This window comes from Buteo buteo, chromosome 26 (assembly GCF_964188355.1).
Source record: "Buteo buteo chromosome 26, bButBut1.hap1.1, whole genome shotgun sequence".
Classification (NCBI taxonomy): Eukaryota; Metazoa; Chordata; class Aves; order Accipitriformes; family Accipitridae; genus Buteo; species Buteo buteo.
The window spans coordinates 759,849-779,659 of NC_134196.1; the positions used below are offsets into that span (position 1 = coordinate 759,849).

General features: G+C 46.7%; 1 protein-coding gene across 1 annotated transcript in view; it reads left to right on the forward strand.

Moving 5' to 3' along the window:
* The window catches only part of GRIN2B (glutamate ionotropic receptor NMDA type subunit 2B), a 168,478-nt gene that overhangs the window by 124,757 nt on the left and 23,910 nt on the right, over positions 1-19,811 (forward strand). The window contains exons 4-7 of the mRNA XM_075057757.1: positions 13,810-14,018; positions 14,338-14,509; positions 15,173-15,326; positions 16,889-17,014. Of these exons, the coding sequence (XP_074913858.1) occupies positions 13,810-14,018; positions 14,338-14,509; positions 15,173-15,326; positions 16,889-17,014 (661 nt within the window). The remainder of the gene's footprint in view (positions 1-13,809; positions 14,019-14,337; positions 14,510-15,172; positions 15,327-16,888; positions 17,015-19,811) is intronic.

The following is a 19,811-nucleotide window of genomic DNA, read 5'->3' on the forward strand; positions in this document are numbered from 1 at the left end:
TTTTTATGTTGAGTGTGGGAGGTGAGGTGGGTATGCTTCCTGGAGGCTGGAAGGGGCAGGGCTGGCCACTGCTGTGCCACCTCCAGCATCGCTGTGCTCCCTCTTCCAGGAAAGGTGTCTTCAGAGAGCCAGGAGAGACAGCTGCCTGGTCACTTGTGCCACTTCGGCTTCCAGAGCAGCTGGAGAGGACCCAAGAATGTGCTCTCGAGCTTCAGTTAATCTCCTGATCCCAAACTAGTCCTTAGCGAGTACCGTATAAAATCCTACTGTTCCTTTTACAACTGTCGATTTACATGCCTGACCTGCTGTACTGCCGCTCGGTCATTAATCAGGACAATTTCCACTGCTGACTGCCGGTGCACACAGCCGCTCTGCGGTAACCATCACCCTTCTACGGCAAAGCTCCTTCCTCCGATGTGGGGCATGGCGATGCTGTAGGTGCAGCCCTGAGCTGCACGATTTCCTCCATGGTGGATGAGCTGAGGCATCTCCTTACTAGACTGACTTTTGTCATTGCTCCCAGCTGTTAGGTCCCTGTTCATCCCCCTTGCAATGCGGCATGGATTATTAAGAGCCTTTTATAGAGGGAAAACTGAGCTTCAGGAAGCTTCAGTGGCTTGCTTAAGGTCACAGAGTAAGCACAGGACAAGATTACAGCCAGCACTTGGGTCCTTTCGCTCCTGGACATTTGGGGAGGAAGCATCTGCGCTCTGCACAGCTGCTGCAGCTGCCTGGGGCAAGTTTGCTCTGTGAAACCCAGCTACGAGTTGCCTGCGCTGGCGTAGACTTGTGATGGTAAACCCATGCCGTGCGGAGCAGCGCCATGGGGACGCAGCAGCATGGTGCGGTGTGAGGCAGCTGCGTGAGCCTGGCAAGCTGCCTCGGCTCTCAGCTTAGCCCTGCTGGGCTAATGTGGCTAGACAGCATCTGGACTGTAACTGGCCTGGTGTCCCCATGCCATCTACCCCCACCCTCATGCTTCTGCTTTAAGGTTACACAGACCAGACCAGCTTGGTCCTGTCCATGCCTCCCATGCAGACTAGCCCTCTCTCTCCCCTAGCCTGTTACAGGCATATTGCCGTAACGGGAGAAACCTGCCTGCGGCATAATCTGCCTGATTAGTGCCTTACTTTCCTCTCACCTTCTGGGTACCATGACCGTGGGGGACCTGCCAGCTTCACCCACTTCCACCTCTCTCCAGTGCTACCTTCTGATTTGGCTTCTACTGTCTTCACCTTGTTCAACCCCTTGGCAAGGTCATTGCTGCTTCTTTTGTCATAAAATGGGATTGCATAATCTCTACATTGGTTGATTGGTTCGCTGTCCATCGCTGTTTCTTTATTCCTCTCTCCTCTGCCAGTGCTTGGTGATTCATGGATAGCTCTTTCTCCATCTTCGTTGATACTTTCTTGGCCTGTTTATTGGTTTTGTAAGAGCTCGTGCATATTCAAGCTGTATAACCAATTACATACAGAAAATAAAAGAACAGTTATTTCATTTTTAGCTTGTGAAGTCAAGCTAGGAAATGCCAGTCTTGTTTCCTGGGCCACCTTAATTCTGCTTCTTCAAGTTTCTTTGCAGTACAAGGATTGAGGCAGGGACCCCGTGGAGAGAGTTGCATGCACTTGTTAATTAAAACTTGAATCAAAATGTCCACACACAAGTAGGATGGAGGAAAGGCTGAAAAGGAAACTGTAAACCTGCCATTTCCTAATATTTCAACCTAAGTAAAATTCCTTTAGTGTAGTTTGGTTTATGGTTTTTGTGTGTGTGTGTGTGTTTTCTTTTGTTTTGTTTTTAAGGGGAAAACCCCAAATCTTTTCCATAGAAATACATTGTTCATTCTCATGCATGCCAAGCCTTCAGCACAGAGCCTGACTGCTCAACCCAGTGACTAACCGCTACTTTTTCCACAGACTGTCATGACAGCTCAAACTGGTTTGCCTTTCTTCTGCATGGAGTGCAAGTGACCTTTTCACAGTGAGGTGCATTTAAAAGAGAGAGGAGAACCTGGATGGTTTGTCCCCATTTTGTGGGCAGCCTGATCAGGCTTTTGCCTTTCCTTTGCTCTGCCAAAGCTGAGGTGTTCCTTGTACTGACTGTGGTACTGGTGGGGATGTCCCCACTGATTTACTGGGTTGATGGGCTTAGTTCTTAAAACGTTTATGCTCAGATGCTGTTTGGGCTGACTGCCAGGATTTCTGCAAGAAAGTGACAGAAAAGAAATGATGATTATTTAACAGTTTATAATGCAGTTAAGAGTGAATGAAATTTGATGGGCCAAAGTAAAAATCATGTCCTTAGCCTCGGGGTTTTTTCCCTGCTGACTTTCAAACGCCTGTTGCAAAACATGGCGATGTTGGCTTTTCTCAGGGAACTGGCCTGAAGACTCTTGTAATGGAAAGTGTCAGAGAACCTAATTAAAGGCTTACTACTTGCTCCCCTTATAATAGAGGTAACTACACAGTACACACACATTTAAATACACATATGAAATCATCCAGCTAATTCCAGACTGCAAGAAGTCATTCCATGTGTGGGCTTACATGTGCCACAAAAGACCTTTTGCAGCCTGCTGAGAGCCTTACCTTCACTGTGTGTCTCCAAGACTGCCTCTGTCATGCCTGTTCTCCTACTTTTAGGCTGCAGAAAGGGAATGGCACAAGATCTGCTTTGTGTTGACGTGTTTAGGCACAAAATGACAGACAAATCTTTGAAAAATGGGTGTGCCTGAGGTCCATCGGGGCTGAGAGAAGGGAGGATTTTATCTCCCTAAGGCCATGCTCTCAAGAAAGCGGTCCTTGGCTTAACCCTTCTTTGCTAGCTGGGCTTGGCAAATATATAGCTTCCTCTCTCCTTCCCAAATCACCGATTTCAAGGTTACCTCCCTCTCTACCCGTGCTCAGGTCTGATTGTACTCCTTTTGCACAGAGGTGACTTGCAGCCCAGATGGCCTCAGCTGGGCCCTTGGCAGTTCTGCCGGGACTCCAAGCCCAGATCAGCTTAGGATAACTGCTGCTGGGGGTACCTCTGTGTGTGTCTGTGTGTCTGCACCTGTGTAGGGGATGTGAAAGGAGCGGAATCGTTGGCAGAGCCGCTCACAGAGTGCTTGCTGGCTCCAGCCGGCGCGGCAGTAATGCCCACGGGTGCAGCGAACCTGCTGTCCCGCTGGCGGGCTCTGTCCACGGGTCACGGCTTCTCCGTACGGTGGAGGTGGAGCTGGCGGGTCTTGTCTAATGCTCTGCCCAAACACAGCAGAGCACCGTGGTTTTTCAAGCAAAGCCCAGTGCTTGGCTGTAGCGGCGGGTCAGGTGGGGGTCCCGCAGCTTGTGGGCTCTCTTTCTGGAGCCCTCGTTCACCAGAGAGGCTGAAGCACGGGCTCCTAAGGCAGGAGTCTCCAGCTGGGAAGTACAGCCCACTCCAGCTCCTGGGAGCCCCGGCTGGTCTGGCAGCCTCTCCCATACGACAGGTTGGTCTGTAGCAGCAGCGACAGAAGTACCGCGGCAATGCTTGCTGCTGGCGGAGATGTGCAGCGCTGACGCTGCTGTGGTTTGGGCCAGCACCTCATTTCGGGACAGAGTTAAGGCTATCAATTTGGGCACAGTTGGGATGGGAACAAACCACCCAGCCCAGCTCTAAGTCGGTGGGAGCTGAGCTGGGGGGGAAATTACACCGTGAGTTACTCTGCCATCCCTGCAGGTTTCTCCACCGCTTGCGCTGGTCTCAGTCCCGTGGCCGGTCCTGGCACGGGGGCAGCAGACTGAAGACGTGATGGAGGCAGCGGTGAGGAGACAGCTCTGTGCAGTGAGGACCGGGTCCGTGGGTGCACACCAGGGACGGGGGCAGGACCGTGGGTGGACGGGAGGTGGGGGGCTGATGAGCCGGGGCATGAGGGACCGCCGTCCCTTTCTGCTCACCCAGGTGAGGTGGGGGCTGTCTTCTGCCTCTGCTTCCCCCCCCCCATCCCCTGACCCCTGTGTTTATTGGGGAGCACCTGAGTGAATAAAAGAAAGGAGGAGGGAGGGAGAAACTGAGTCAGGGCATGGGATTATCTCCATGTCTTCTCCACAGAGACAGGCAGGGGAAACTCTGGATAAGAAAAGGTGCAAGGATGCCAGAGAGCAGCCTCCTTAACCACACATGGGGTAGAGGGAACGCAGCAAGGGTGTCCCTGGTTGCCCCTATCCCACAGCTTTGCCTCCCATCTGGCCCCTTTGCAGACCTGAGTGAAGAGACCTGGCAGAGAACCAGAGCACAGAGCAGAGCTGGTGTTTCTACTCAGTTTGGAGATCTAGCGACAAATTGGAGCAGTGGCTCAGTTGGCTACCCCTTGGGACGGCCCCGGTGCAGCGCACGAGGCCCCCCGCCATGTGCCAGGTTTGGGGGGGGATGCAGACACGCAGCCTGAAGGTGTGGAGGCGGTGGGGCTGGCTATAGCTATGTCGGTGTGAATTCGGGGCCAGGATCCGGACAAAGAGTGTGCAGTGAGCGGGGACCGCATCTGCGACCACCTGCCCAGAGCTCGCAGTGGTGGGAGAGGAAAGGAGCAGGGGCGTGCAGCTCCCTGACTGCCTCGGCTGAAACCTCGCTCCCATCGTGCGCAGTAATTCCTCTGGGGGAGGCGTGTTCCTCCCCTTTCACGGCGAGAGAAGAGCTGAGCACCCTGCGTCTCTCCGTGAAGGGGCGTGCATGCGGCCATGCCAGCCTGTGCCTCGCTGCACGGGGGCAATGCAGGGCTGCTGCGCCGAGGGCAGGGGCTCTGGCTGGTGTATGCGGGATGGGGAGGTGTTTCACCCGCTGCGACACCCCCCCGGTGAAAGTTAAAGGATCTCTGATGTTCTCGGAGATGCTTTTCAAAGCAGCGCCTTCGGTCCTGCTCGCACAGCTCAGAAAACAGCGAGCTTTAGGCAGCCCACCCCCTCTCTCTCCATGATGCCTCCTCTCCTAACCTTGCCAGGGCCTGCTTCAACCTTTAGCTTTTCTCAGCACAAGGAAACGTTTTTGGCCTTCCTCTGGACCTGTATTTTTAAACATTCCTTCAGCCTCAGGTCCCAAGATGCTGGGAGAAGTATTCACTCTGTGTAAAGAGTAGGTGTCACTGCACAGGGGAAGGCACGTCCAGGTTTTGTGCGCTGCTGTACAGGACCCACTTAGCAGCCAAAGCTCTAAACCATCTCCCAGACTGCAGTGTGAATTGGCAAGCCCATCCCTCCCTCTGTGTAACATGTTTTAGGGGGAAAAAAAAGTCTGAGTGAAAGAAATGAAAGCTCAGCAAAATGCAAACTGAAGCCCAGCGCTCAACAGGGAAAGCCAAGGGGAAAAATCATTAGATAGGGCATTACATGCATGGACACGTACTGGATGCAGACACACACCTGCACAATGCGGATGCACTCCTAGAGACCGCAAAATGCTTTCATAAAGCATTTAGATGCCTATACATGCACATAAAAATATATTTTTCTTTAAAGCTTTGTGACTCCCAAACCCCCTGTGATACAAGACATGCAATCTTACCAGTATCGCTGCTGCATTTTCCCCTGCCCCATGGTTCTGCAGAGGAGAGCAGTAGAGATGCTCAAGGTGAAACCTTCTTTCACCTTAGATGAGCAATGATAGGAGCAGTATAAACTCCCTGGCTTTAGATTTTATTTCCCAGACCAGAATCAGAATAGACTGATGTTGCTGGAGTTCAGGACGTTGTATTAAGCTCCCCTGTCCTCACACAGAGTCATTTCAGAAGGGCATGATGGTTTTAAGGATGCAACATTATTGAAGTAAGAGCCTGAGTCAGGTGCTGTCACTGCCTGTTAGCTGGAGGTGGGTTATGTTGGATGGTATAGTCAGTCTGCGGTGTTTAAGATACAATTTTTTTTCTAATTCTTCTTTCAAAATCCTAACACCTGATTTGCACACACACACACACACACACACACACCCTCCCCACCCCAGAGCTACAGCTTTGCTGAGTTACATCCTCCAGCCTGCTCAGATCACAGCCCACACTGCCACGAACACCTTCCTCTAACCTCTCTCCTCATGTCTCCTAATTATGTCTGTGCTGATTGCAGTCTGCATTTCCATGAATCGTGGTTATGTGTCCATCAGGTAGCAGTGAGGACCTTGAACAAATACATCCCCCTGGAAACCATGCTGCTCCTGCATGAGCCAGCCTTGCCTGGATGAGACACGTCCCGGGCTACCAAGTTAGCAGCACTATTGCCAAGGCCACCACCATCTCCCAGAGGGAGCTATTGGGTGATCCTGGCCAGTTTTATGCCCATAGCAATCTCTTGGTACCTTCTGGTTTGGAGGAATGATTTGCCAAGGCAAACACTTTGGCATTCTCACAGCTCTGACCTTTCTGTGACACCAATGGAGCTCCATAGTACACTAAATTTGCAGAAGTCAGAAGTGCTCAAAGTATATCTTATTAACCTTCTCAGGCTAATCATGGCAGGGGACAGGACCTCAGCAACTGCAAAAAGCATATAAATGCACCAGGAAAGAAATGTTTCAGCAAAAATGGCAAGAGCTGTGTAAATGCCAGACCTCAGTGAGCTGGGACACTGTTTCTGCAAAGAGCTTTTATTCCCAGAATGAGTTGTAAAGCAAGAGCAAGTACTTCACCCTGTCTGTATTCTAAACTGAGCCTCTCTCTGGCATATGCTAGGTGCTGTATAAATATAGAGGGAAGAAAATTCCACCATCTCCTGCAGCCTACATGTTTAATTGAAAGGCTATTAGAAGCAATTCCTGCTTCTGCAGGTGCAATGAAGAAAGCAGCCTTCCCCAGGTGGTTGTGGAAGGTGAACTTGAGGTTCAGGAAGGAGTGTTGTTTCTGTGTTAATTAATTTTGCATGTGGAGCATTCACAACCATTTCTTGTCTGCTTTGGCTGATGTGGCTAATTAATCACCTTAAGTGTCTGTAAACAGGAGGTTTTTGCTCTCTGTGGCATCTCTTCTCCACCTGCTGTAGCCCAGCCTTATGTGAGGATACAGACCTGTAGCATCACAGGAATCATACATTTGGTGATGGCTGTGATGTCAGCACTGCAAATGTGAGAGTCATAACCAGCTTGGGTGAAGGCTAAGGGGAATGTTCTATTATCAGGGCACTGGAGAAGGTTTTGCTGCCGAATGAGCCTAGGAGGTGGAGATATCAATAACATGAGTCTTTGTGTTTATATGAGTTAGCTGGGGGACAGAGATATAATGACTAAGACTGAGTTTTGACATCTGCAGGCTGAAAAGTCAAGGAGAAAAGGTTTTCCACAGAGGAATTCCTGCTGTTGCTTCTGCTTACTTAAGGCCACTGGACTGGACAGGCTCACCTGGTCCCATCCCTGCTGCTCTAGGCAGCAACATCATATAGCCCTATACAAACCAGTTGTGCTTCTTCTCAACTCCATTTTAGTTGTTTTCACAGCTCCTTTCAGGCAGCAGCTCCAGAACTTCCCTCCTCTGATGGTTAAAATCCATCTTATTTTCAAGGCAAATTTCCTCACCAGTTGTTCTTGCACCAACATTGTTTTTCTGCTTAAAAAAACCTTTTCGTCCTCCCTTGTGTATCTATCCCCCCTTTATTTATACAGAGCAGTCATATCCCCTCTTGGCTTTCATTTATCTAGGTTAAACAAGCTTTTTAATCTCCTCCTTTAAGGCAGGCTCTCTGTTCCCCTAATCACTCAATCCAAGGTTATTTCTGATACCTAGCTTTTCTGTAAGGTTCATTGCTGCTTTGCCCAAACCGAGTGTAAAACAGCACAACCTATTGGCTGTTGCGTAATTTTGGGGTGAAGAAATGTATCAACTATCAGATTCAGAAAAAAAGACATCAGGGTGCTGCTGTTAAAATTTGTGTTTGTTCTCCACCTTATCTCTACGAAGCTAAAGTCTCCCATAATGACTTAGTTCCTGATAAAATTTCTCTTTAATAACAGTAATGACATCCTTACCCAGACCGAAAGCCAAGCCTGTGGAGCTACAGTAGATCTCTGTAGTTCAGTCCTGGTGGAATATCTTGCACCAGCCTTCCAAAAACTATCTCAGTCCCAAATGATTCCACTTATTTATGCATGATTTATTTCTTCACAGTCTACAGCAGCATTAAGGTTACAACAGCATTCCCCAGGTTTACCTTTACATTTATGTATCCTGAGCAGTGCATACTTCCATTGGCGGTGTCCCAGTTATAATTGCTATTTCTACGGTGTTTCTATTATTCCTACAGTAGCCCTTTTCAGGTCCTGCCCAGTTGTTCTGGTTTTCCCATGTCCTCATTCAGGATCTGTACAAATTGTACTGACAAGACTCTTATTTCTCCCTGGACTCTCCCTCCTTCCCAGAGGGGTTGGGTATGCTTTTCCATCAGCTATGTTACCAATAACACTGCTATTTTCTGCCTGCTGCCCAACATCCTACCTTTACCTTTTCTATATTTGATCTTCCCTTTTTCATGTATTAAAATCAGGTGTAAAAGTTACATAAGCTTTTTCCAGTTAACTATCTGACAGCAAAGATAAAAGACAGGAAGTTTTCACATTTACACCATTCACAGATACATGCTGTATATGTTCCTTCATCTAGCTCTAGACGTGTGTGTGTCTCCTCATTTCCATACTATATGTAAGCCTCATGGCCTTTTCTGTGTTTATCTACTCAGTGCACCCCAGAGGTGAAAACATACCATTATCTCCACTGTACACAATGTGGAGTGGAGGCACAAGGGTGCACTTCAGATTCCAGAGGTCCTTGGTGCAATAGGGAATTTCTGGCTTCTAGTTCATGCTCTGTGTTGTTGCCTTAGTGCTTCCCCACTGGAATGAACAAGCCCCTCAGCTCTCTCAAAAAACCCATCGTAATAAGGGAGGAAACATTGAACTTTTGGGGAAATGCATAAAGCAGTTCAAGTCCTAAGTGAGTTTGGAATGGTCTTTCTTCTGTAAATGAAAGCAAATCCCTTTTGTTCCTTTCTTTGTTTCTTCTATAGCAGGACTGGCAGGAATTGAGAGAAGATTGTAAATGGAAAGAGAGTGGTGCAAGGCATGGTGCAAATGGGAGCCTGAATGAAATAAAAACTATGAAAAGACTTTGCCCAGACATAGTTTTCCTGCAGCCTGTTGAAAAACAAGCACCTGAAGGTTCAGGCTTTCCCCTGAACCTTCACCCCAAATACGAATACAATGCCTCTAAGCATCTTGCCTAAGAAATGTATCTGAACATTTCTGGTTTTATCCAGAATTGTATTCTGCCACCTAGTCCTTGAAAGCCAAATTTCTAGGAGGTTTTGTTTTTCCATCTGTTGACATTAGTTAGGTTTCTTCAGATGCTCTTGTGTTTTGAAGTCCTGCCTTGGCATACTAGGAGGAGCTCAGAGACTGGCTTCTGCCCTGGCTGGAACAGGCAATTTGGAAGTTCATGGGAGTAGCTTGTACTTTTCTGTACTACCCATCTGGGTAAGGATTTTGTAAATGCTGAGACTGGGTGCTGGTCATTTGAACAGGTAGTTGCTTTTCCCAGTGTAGCATATAAGATATCCACTGAATGAGACTACCAACTCCCCTGTGTTATAAATATCTTACTGACCTGATAACATTGAAAGGAGCACAGGTAGAAGAATAAGGAAATACACTCTCCTGGTATAAATTGCAGCAAGAAGATTTAGGTTAGACATCAGGAAAAAAAAACCCTTTTTAATGGGAAGGATAGTTAAGCACTGGAATAGACTGCCCACGGAGACCGTGTGCTCTCTGTCAGCGTAAGGACAGGTTAGACAAACATCTGCCACAAATGGCTGTTACAAGCCTTAGCTCCCCTTGGGAGGAGAGAAAAGCCTCAGTTAAGAATTAGTTTCAGGGAACTAATATGATACACCTTTCATTAAAGATGCGCATTAACATACTGCAGAACACTTTTATTCTGGCTGCATTATACCGCGGTTAAGGCAATTTGCCAGCCTGCTGGAAGGCTTTCGGAAAGCTCTCACTTATTTTCCCCTTGCATAGTCAATCTTACCTTTTGTCTGCATGGGTTAGCTTATAAATTTAGGCAAACCAATAACATATATGATTAACTCTTTGTTCTACAATAGCTCTCACTTTCTTTCTTTGCAAATGTATTGAACTTCTACTTCCAACAGCTTGTTATCCAAAGTAGGATCTCATATTTACGGTAAAAGTTAGCTGCTTCCCTCTCTCAACTCCTCCAAATTTATCCCCAGACCAAAGTGACTCTCCTTTCTTGATAAGAAGAGATGTGGTAGAGACAGAGCAAGGGGAAGTTAAAGTGAAATTCTGACTCTTAGGAGCTCTGCCCTGGCATACAGGAACATACCTAGCAATTGGAGACTATGATTAGAAAGGGGGGTTTAAAGATCCCGAGCATGCTTACTTTTGCTGATTCTGTGACCCTCCAGGGCTCCTAGTGGGAGTTTGGGTGACTAGAGTCTGATCGGAGAACACCCAGTGGGTCCTGAAACTGCAGGGTGACAAATATGTAGGATGCCTGGGATGGTTTATTTTTCCTCTTTTTGCTGAGGCAAGAACTGAGCAAAACCTAAGTAATAACAGTTCACAAGCTGTTAATACCAAGTACCCTGAGACTTCAGAAGTGCCTTGCTCTGCTCTGCACAGCTTGGCAGGTTATATTCTTTAAGAGTAGGCATCATTACCTGGGCAAATCTGTGACATTTAATTCTGTTGTGGCTAACCTCTGTCCCCACAGTGAATTACTCCTTCCCTCTCACAGCAGATTATCTAGCATACGATGCACTTTTTTTTTCTCTTGCGTTGTCTCCGTCCTCTGCACATGCTGTGTTTCTTATTATCCTTACTGTCCTTGCCCACATGTTGCTTAAGTCTGCTCTTCAACTACATGCATACACATTTGACCCTTGCATGCATGAGCATGGAAAGAAGTCTGCCCCCTCTAAATTCACAAAGCTTTTCTGACTTTGCTTATTCATATCTGTACGTGTCTGCAGGTATATGGCATGCCTGATTGTCAGGGTTAGCTATGAAATGCAGTATTTGCATGTATTCTTGAGACACTCCATAGTTAATTTGAAAATTTAGGTCAGAACATTCCCTTACATCCTGTTCTTCTTCCTTTTTGGACAACTTAGAATTATCTTGTTAGGATAATAAGGAAAGGATGTGTACTACTGTATTTGCAGGTTAGGTGCTTCAGTGTGCAGGAGGCTGTGGCAAGACTGTCATTGTTATCCTAATTTCATAATGTTGTCCGTGTAGTACAACACTGTGAAACGTGTCTGGCACACAGCCTTATGAAGTCCCCTTTCTGTCCCAGAGAACTTCTGGGTAATTACGAGTTGGGTTTGCCTATCTGATCTAATTTATCACTTAGGGGTTTATATCATGCCTATTACTGTGATATCTAAGTGCTGCTGAGATGCTGCAAGATGTCTCTTTCATCAACCACTTATTTCTATGATAAGTTAATGTTACTGAGCTGAAGTCTGGGCTGTTCTGTGCAGCATCTTAATCACTGGTCCCTACTGAGCCCTATGTGTGCAGTTATTCTGCTTGTCTGGTGGCTTCTCTGAACTGGTTTTGGGGATTCGAGCTCAGTTACTTGAGGGCTACACTTGCCATTCAGAAATGTCGGGCTCAAATGATGATCAATTGACCTGCTTGGTCAACAAGTGGGAAGTCCACGGCAGAGCAGACCCTGAGTGATCATGTGAGTATATGCTCTTTATTCCCTCAGAAATGCGCTCTCGACATCCAGGCTTAGATATTAGCGTGAGTACAGACCATCTGCTGCCCTAGACAATACTACCTGTCTTTTGTGGACAAAAGGGGCCACCAGTGCATTTAAAAATTAAAACAACTCCTCCCTGCCCACTCAAGTAACAAAACAAAACAAAAGAGAGAGAGGGAGAAAGAAGAAAGCCAGCTGTCTACCCTGCTCGATGGTCCGAGCAGCATGACTCTACACGTGGAGGGAAAATTAGGGGCAAGCTCTCCTTGGCATATTTTGCCAACAGCTCGTCATAAGGGGCCTTGGGAGGGTAAGACCGGCTGCCTGGCCACTTCAGCCCCTTCTTACAAAACCCATCGCCTTGCCCTCACTGGGGTGCCGTGTTTACACTGCAGGGATGGATGGGGAGGCTGCTGTCTCCGGGTGATTTCGTCTACCTTTCTTCTCTCTCCACAAGGCCCCAGAGTGGATTTTTTCTTTCATGGCCAGATGAAGCGTTTGTTTGTTTGTTTTGAAGGTGACAAGTGTTTTATGTGAATTCTAGCAGCTCTCAAATGCCAAACCCCAACTGGGCTTTGAGTTTCACAGAATAACCGCTGACACCTAATGAGCCTCTAATAAGTGCTTCTCACTCCCGTCCTGTCATTTAAATAAATAAATGACTGAAATTTGGGGGTGGTGGGAGGGGTGGAATGAAGCTTTTCTGTTTACCCACCAAGCAGGTACACCGCTAAGAGCAGTTGTGCAAGCTTCCCACACACCCACACTGGCTCTGCCATCACGTCAACGTGTCTCAGCCCTGGCCTGGAGGGCTTTCTTTGAGGATCGTGCAGGAAGGTTCCTTCTAAAAGCCCAGTTAGTTTCTTGGCCTCCCAGCTTCAGCTGCCAGCCAAGGTGCTAATTAGTGTCAACTGTGAGGGGGGGAATTGAGAACAAAGGCAAGACTTTGATAGTTGAAAGCATAGTTGATGTTCAGGTTTTTCTTTTCCTGGAGTTTTTTCAAGGAATGGTCTACCATGGGCAGTGGGTGTGCTACACGTATCATCTCTTCAGGGACTGGAGTGGCTTCAAAACAGCTCTTATTTGTGGCAGTAGGTATAAGGCAACTGAGTCCCATCTCCCTTTTCTGACCACTGAAGATATGATCTCTGCTTAAGAAATGGAAAATGAAAAGATCTAAAATTGCAATGTATCCTTATGGAAAAATAACGAGATTAAAAACTCATAGATGCTCTTTGATTTTGTTTTTCATGTGTCAGAAACATAGAGCAATTCCTTGTTGCCAGCTAAGGTATGTAACCAAGTCATTGCGAAAGGACAAGAGTAGGTATTTCAGTAGGGCCTTAGCAGGGGATAGCAAGAACTACTGTTAACAAGCATCTCAGTGTAGTTGTTCTCCTTTGAAGACACTCCTGAAAATGCAGAACATCTCCCTTTTCAGTTGCCTGTCTCTTGGAAGAGCTCAGTCCTGACTAGGACTGGGCAACCTTTTTCCAGAAGAACAAGTTATTTCTGGACAAAACCAAGTTTGGCTAAAATGAATCTGTTTGATGAATTTCACTGAAAACAAATGAAGACAAAAATTTGAAAAAATAAAGAAGTTCTGTTTTGACTTTTTCAAGTGAAGTATTCAAATTTATTTGTTTTAAAATGACATTTGTTTCAGCATTTGTATATATTTTTCCTCATCAGGGAAAAAAAAAACATTTTTATTGTGGCTAGTAGGCTGAAGTCAACATTTCAGGAGACAACAAGGTCTGATCCTGTTGTTTGGCTGAGAAAGTTGAAAGACATCATGTCTGTTTGACCACGGTGATGGTATCGCCCTGGTCATCCACTCACTTTCCCAGAAGGTGAGACCATCACAGAGATGAGACAACCCAGACATCTTTCTTGTTCTCCACTTCCCGATGGTTTGAACCCACTTACTCAGAACCCTTCTCCCCAGAAATGTCCTCATCTTACATGAGCCGTGAGCTTGGGTACTCCAGAGTAGTCCTGCTGCCCAGGCCTGCAGGAGCTGTGGTGAATGCAGAGGGATGGGGCAACTAGAAGTCTATCTTCTGTGGTTTGTGTCTCCACAGGTGGGGAAATGGAAGGAGAAAAAGTTGCAGATGAAGTATTACGTGTGGCCCCGCTTTGAGCTGTATCCTGACTCTGAGGAACGCGAGGATGATCACCTGAGTATCGTGACCTTGGAAGAGGCACCGTTCGTTATTGTGGAGAACGTGGACCCCCTAAGTGGCACCTGCATGAGGAACACGGTCCCTTGCCAAAAACGCATAGTGACCGAGTATGCACCCCTGGGTTTTTGTCCTCCTATTGGGCTCTCCCTTCTCAGCAGAATGTAGAGAGTCTGTGGGGCCAATACCATCATACTCTGATAATCCTGTTTAGACAAGTCACCTCGGTTTGCCCAGCCTGGCCTGTGTCCATTCATGACTGGCCCCTTTGGGCAAACCATCATAGTGTGTCCCTTCACCCTCCGGCACAGATAGCACAAGTGAAATTCTCCACATTATATTGTGGGAGGGGGAGTGCATACTGGCAACAGAAGGGAATTAAGGGAATTCTGCCCAGTCTTTTAACCCATTATTGTTGTGACGGTTCAGGAACAAAACCGATGAGGAGCCAGATTACATGAAGAAATGTTGCAAGGGGTTCTGCATTGACATCCTCAAGAAAATCTCAAAGTCTGTCAAGTTCACCTATGACCTCTACTTGGTGACTAATGGCAAGCATGGGAAAAAGATCAATGGGACGTGGAATGGAATGATTGGAGAGGTCAGCAGCAAAGGGAGGGCATGGTGGGCTTCATCCCTGGGCTGGGTGACATGGGTCAGGTCTGGTCTCCCATTGTTATTGGGCCCCTGCCCGGGGCAGGGACAGAGGTGACTCTATAGAAATGATTGGCCTGGATTCTTTCTGGGCACTGGGTGAATTAATCTGCTCTGACATGCTGGCCATGACTACCTTCAACGATTAATTATTATTCTCTATAGTGTCACAAATTCAGCCTTCACAGTCAAAGAAAAAGGGTGATATCCATGCACCAGAGAGGCTGCAACCTAGATGATGCTTAGATCGTTTATAAGGTGCATAAAGATTGAAATAAGACTTTGCAGTGTTAGAGGGAGGAGAAAGCAAGGACAGAAAAATGAGATAAGATGTCTTCTCAGTGGATGATGTGTTTATCCTAAGACCTCTGCGGATTTATTTTTTATACACATACCAGCTTTGAGGGAAGATTAATGTCCATAGATTTCCTGAAAGAAAAAGGTGTCCTGATGAAAGATTAGAAAGGAGAGACGATAGAAACAATATAAGGAATGGGATTACAGGAGTAAAAGGACTTTGTGGAAAGGCAGGAAGGTGAGAAGGGGCTTGGCTGTGGTGCTTGAGAGGTGCCTCAGGTCTGTGTGTAATCTCTTCCTTTCCTTCCTCCAGGTTGTCACCAAACGGGCCTATATGGCTGTGGGATCCCTCACCATTAATGAGGAGCGTTCAGAAGTGGTGGATTTCTCTGTGCCCTTCATTGAGACGGGAATCAGTGTCATGGTGTCACGTAGCAATGGAACTGTCTCACCTTCTGCCTTCTTAGGTATCATTTTAATCTAAAATTAAAACTTCACCCAGTGTTCATCAAAAATTAGGTGAAGGTTGCTTGTGATTCTTAGCCTGAAAGCTCCTTTTTGGGAGTACCTGTGGGACAGGTGTATAAAAATAAACTGTGATGTTTTAGTTCTAAATCCCAAGCAAGCAAAATCCAGGCAAATGCAAACAGGCACTGCCTAGGAGTTCCAAGGCATTTCTCAGCAATTGTATGCCTAATCCCAGCAAAGAAGGGCTCACTCAGAGTTGTCACCTACTCTGCAGCATGTGGTTTCCCACTGACTCAACTAATAGTATGGTCAAGGAGTGTAGACCAGAAGAAAATCGATTCAAACCTTATAGCTGGTATGCCATAGTACTTAGTGATAACAATTGGCAATAAATTGTTGCACTCTGAGAGGCATTATTTGTAAAGAAGGTATTAACTTGACCCTCCCTTGACAGAGCAACTGGTAGAAGTCAGAGATCTAATAGAACTTTTCAAGAAGAGTTGAGCCATCAGTTCTGTGCTGACACTGTGTCTTCCAATAAAGTAATTGATTTCTAATGCCCTTTGGTGGTGGAAGGTGATCAGAGAATGCAGGAATGATACTGCATTTCCCCAAGACATCCATGTCTTCCTAGTATCTACTATTTGGCTTTCTGAAATGCTTTATGATGCAGCAAACACAGTATATGAATTATATAATTACTGTCTGCTCTCTGCCAGCATCCTGAGAACATTTACAAACAGAAATAACTTTATATAGGTAAAGAAGTTTTTCCAAACCTCTTTAAGTAGGAGTTTCATGACGACTCATTCTTCAGGAGTTTTTACTTTTAGCCAAGTCCACCAATATTGCTGGGGTATGTCAAAGCAACGATAAAGCTGACTCCAAAATTTTGAATTGCAGTTTAACTGAGGTTGCAATATTGGCTACAGTCTGGAGTAAAGTTCTAAATTTCTCTGATCTGGTTCAGTCCCTTCTTTATCAGTTCAGGCTTGGAGAAGGAGAAGACCTGGCAGAGACCAAACACTTGCAGAATATGAATGCTAACATTTCTAGAATGAGCCAGTGTTCCCATTGCTACAGGAATGGAATAGCTGAAAAAACTACTATCATTATGGCTGAACCTCAGAAATTTGGAGATGCTCTTTGGCTCAATAGCATCTTGAAAGTTGGATGCTTGTCTGAAACTCTGCCAGTTCTGCTTGATTTTCCCCACTCTGTCCAGATGGTGCTGGAGGACTTCCTGGGAACAATTTTTTATCAATGCATTTTATTTTATCAATGCATGCCACAATGGCTGCATGTGGTTCCAGATGGAGCCATGTGTCAGAAATGTAACAGTAAGAAGGAATGCAGTCAGTACAGAGACTGAAACAACACTTCTCCCAATTCAAGAAGTTTTTCAGATTCTGGTTGAAGGCTTTATTGTAACTTCTGTTTTTCCTCAGCCCTGTTTGCCCCACACTCTCGCTGGGGTGCTCTGGAGAGCAAAGGAGGTGAGGGCGGGGTGAGGTGGTGTATCATATCAGGTCTTCCACCATGGTTTTCTCTTCCTCTCCAGAGCCTTTCAGTGCTGACGTATGGGTGATGATGTTTGTGATGCTGCTTATCATCTCTGCGGTGGCCGTCTTCGTCTTTGAGTACTTCAGCCCTGTGGGCTATAATCGGTGCCTTGCTGATGGCAGAGGTAAGGGAAGTCCCTCCTTACCATAATCCTCTCTCGCTTCCAATCCCGGCTCCTTTGTTGGGGTGTTTCCTTTGCCTTGAACACGATATGGACCTAGCCTGCTCTGAGCTCTGTGTTCAGACTAAAGAGGGCAGGGATGGAGGCGGAAAAAAGGCTCTGAAGAGAGCAGATGTGTATAATGGATAATTTGCTTGGCTCGGGAGACGAAGCTGTGTTGCCTTTCATCTCTAAAGCATGCACCAGCTCCAACTTCTTTCTCATTGAGGGAAAATGGGTCCTGGTAGCCGATGCTGGCAGTGGCTATGGTGCTGCGCTCTCTGAGGCAATCAGAGGGCTCAGCACTGTCAATCCATCCTTCAGTGCTATGTCTCCCCGGAGAGCAAGCCGCTCTGCCAGCCTCCCAGCATAGTGCTATGTCCTCCAGGCTCCACATCTGTCACCTGGGCACATCCCTTCCCCCTTGGCTGTCTGGCTTGCTAAGGCCAACTGAGAAAGTGCGAAGCTCATTTTCCTGGGAGTGGGTGATGGATTATTTTGCAAGGGCAGCAGGAAAAATGGGAACAAGTGAGTGACCCATCTCTGTGGTTCTGATCTTCGGAAGACAGCCTGATGAGTTAAAGGGAGGATGGACAGACAGCCTAAGAGACAGCCTTTTTTGCCTTATTGGCATGAAAACAATTAGCAAGTTGGGCCTTCTGTCATCTCAATATCTTCACCCCCTGATGAATCAGCCCTTCAGACCTTTCTGGGTTTATTGGTCCCGTCAGAATAGTGGCAGAGAGACAGTTATTGGAAAATGACTTGTTTGCTCCCCGGTCTAGTGCTTTGAGTGAATTTATGCCGTCAAATTGGAGAGGAGTGGGAAAAAAAGGGGTTAATGAGAATGCAGGCAGAACCACACATATGGGGAAGTGGAGAACTTCTCTCTTAACATGGAGCTGTGGAGGGCCTTTATGGCAACTGATTGTAACCACATGGAGCTGTGGACACAAGTAAATACTGCCAAACCTGGGTATCTCTGGAGAGATATTAATACAGATGTGGAACTGAAAGCAGTTCTTAGTACAGGTATGCAGTTGTGCAGTTATAAAGTTAGCTGAACTGCAGCTGCAATTATCAATATTTCTGAGTAATTATGCACAGTACTGCATGATCAGGCAGATACTACCCCTGACAGATATAACATGAAGATGTAGAAATCTGCTGCAGAGACTGCAGTGCTTATTTGGTAGTGAATGCTCTGGCTAATGTTACTTTGGCTGCCATTGAACTAGTCTATGATGGTATACCCCTGCCTCCCACACCTCCATTTTCTCTTTACAGACACCAAGATTTTCTCTCCAGGGTCAAGTGGGCATGCCCTGATCTAGCCCCTAAATGATGTTGGGTTGGTTTTGGGGCACTCAAAGCTGGAGAGCTCAGAAGGATTCCAGGTCCCTGGTTTGGATCGGAGGCTCCCATTGCTGTCTTAGTTTGTGGCTGACAGAGTAACTGTGAAAGCACATGGGGCGATCAGTGGAGAGAGGAAGGCTTTAGGAGGGAACTTGTCAAGATTTTTTATGCCTTACAGTTCCCACTGATGATTTTCAGGCCTTGCAGCTCTGTGTCTTAGGGCATGTTACATAGAGAGGGATATAAAGCTACCACTCCAGCATATAAAAAGACAAGGACTGGCAAACCATGTTTCTTATGCCAACTTTGTCTCCCTGGTATCTAGAGGCTCCAGTTTTGCCAGGTGATGATTCTGCTTTGAACTTGGTGTGCAGTTCCCGGGGTGCAAAGTGAGCCCCTTGCACCTTACACAGTGCTTTCAGATGATCTATGTCATTCACTGCTCAGGGGTTTGGAGAGGAGTGTCAAAACTTTCTTCCCTCTTGTTCCTCTGCTGGAGCCAACCCTAACCACAGGCAGCAGCACTAGGCACTGGTTAGCCTACCCGAGGGAGGAGATAAAACGCGGGATGCTAACCCAAAAAGGTTGCAGAGCTGGGTTGGCACCATTGGAAAAGTGACAGACCCTTGAGCTGTGCCAGAGGGGTTTTGTCCTAAGAGAGTCTTCTCAGTGTCTGAAGCAGGATCCTTGGAGTAATCGCATCTGCAGTCTCCCTGACAGCTCCTCTTGTGCTCAGGTTGAACAAATTTTGGTTTGGGTTCCCACCAATGGAATCAGCATATGCTGGAGATATGAGGCTGCTGGGAGACAGGCAAGATTTCACAAGTTTTCAGGCCTGGTGCTTCATGAGCACACATGGCTTTGGGGTATGAGTCAGCTTCCATGCTGAAAAGTGAATAAGGGAGAAGTAGCAGCTTTTAAAACACTGGATCTGCTCCTGGACTGTCTGGGGCAGGGCTGCTGATTTTCCTGAGCTAGACCAAAGTGTATGTCACTGTTACGTACCTTAGACACTGCACATGGGGAGAGGGAGCTGTGTTCTTCTCTGGCTTGTGTGTCTTCCACAGACTGGGGAATGAAACCCTCTTGCAGAGGTATTTGTAGAGCCCTGTTATTTCAGATGGTGCTCTTCCTTGCACCTGTACAAGTACAGTGAAGGCCATGTTTTGCACAGGTGTATGCTGGGAGTTCAAGGACAACATCAGTGTTGAATAGCTAGAAATGAAGATAGAATTTTTCTGAGCAAACTCTATTTCTGGTGACAACACTTGAACCGAAATGGAATGTTTACACTTTTAGATATTCCAATCAGGTACAAAAAAAGCCCTTGTATAAGGTTTCAGTGGAAATCTTTGAGACAGAATAAATATGGAAGCTTGAGGATGTTTTAAAAAAACTATTTTTC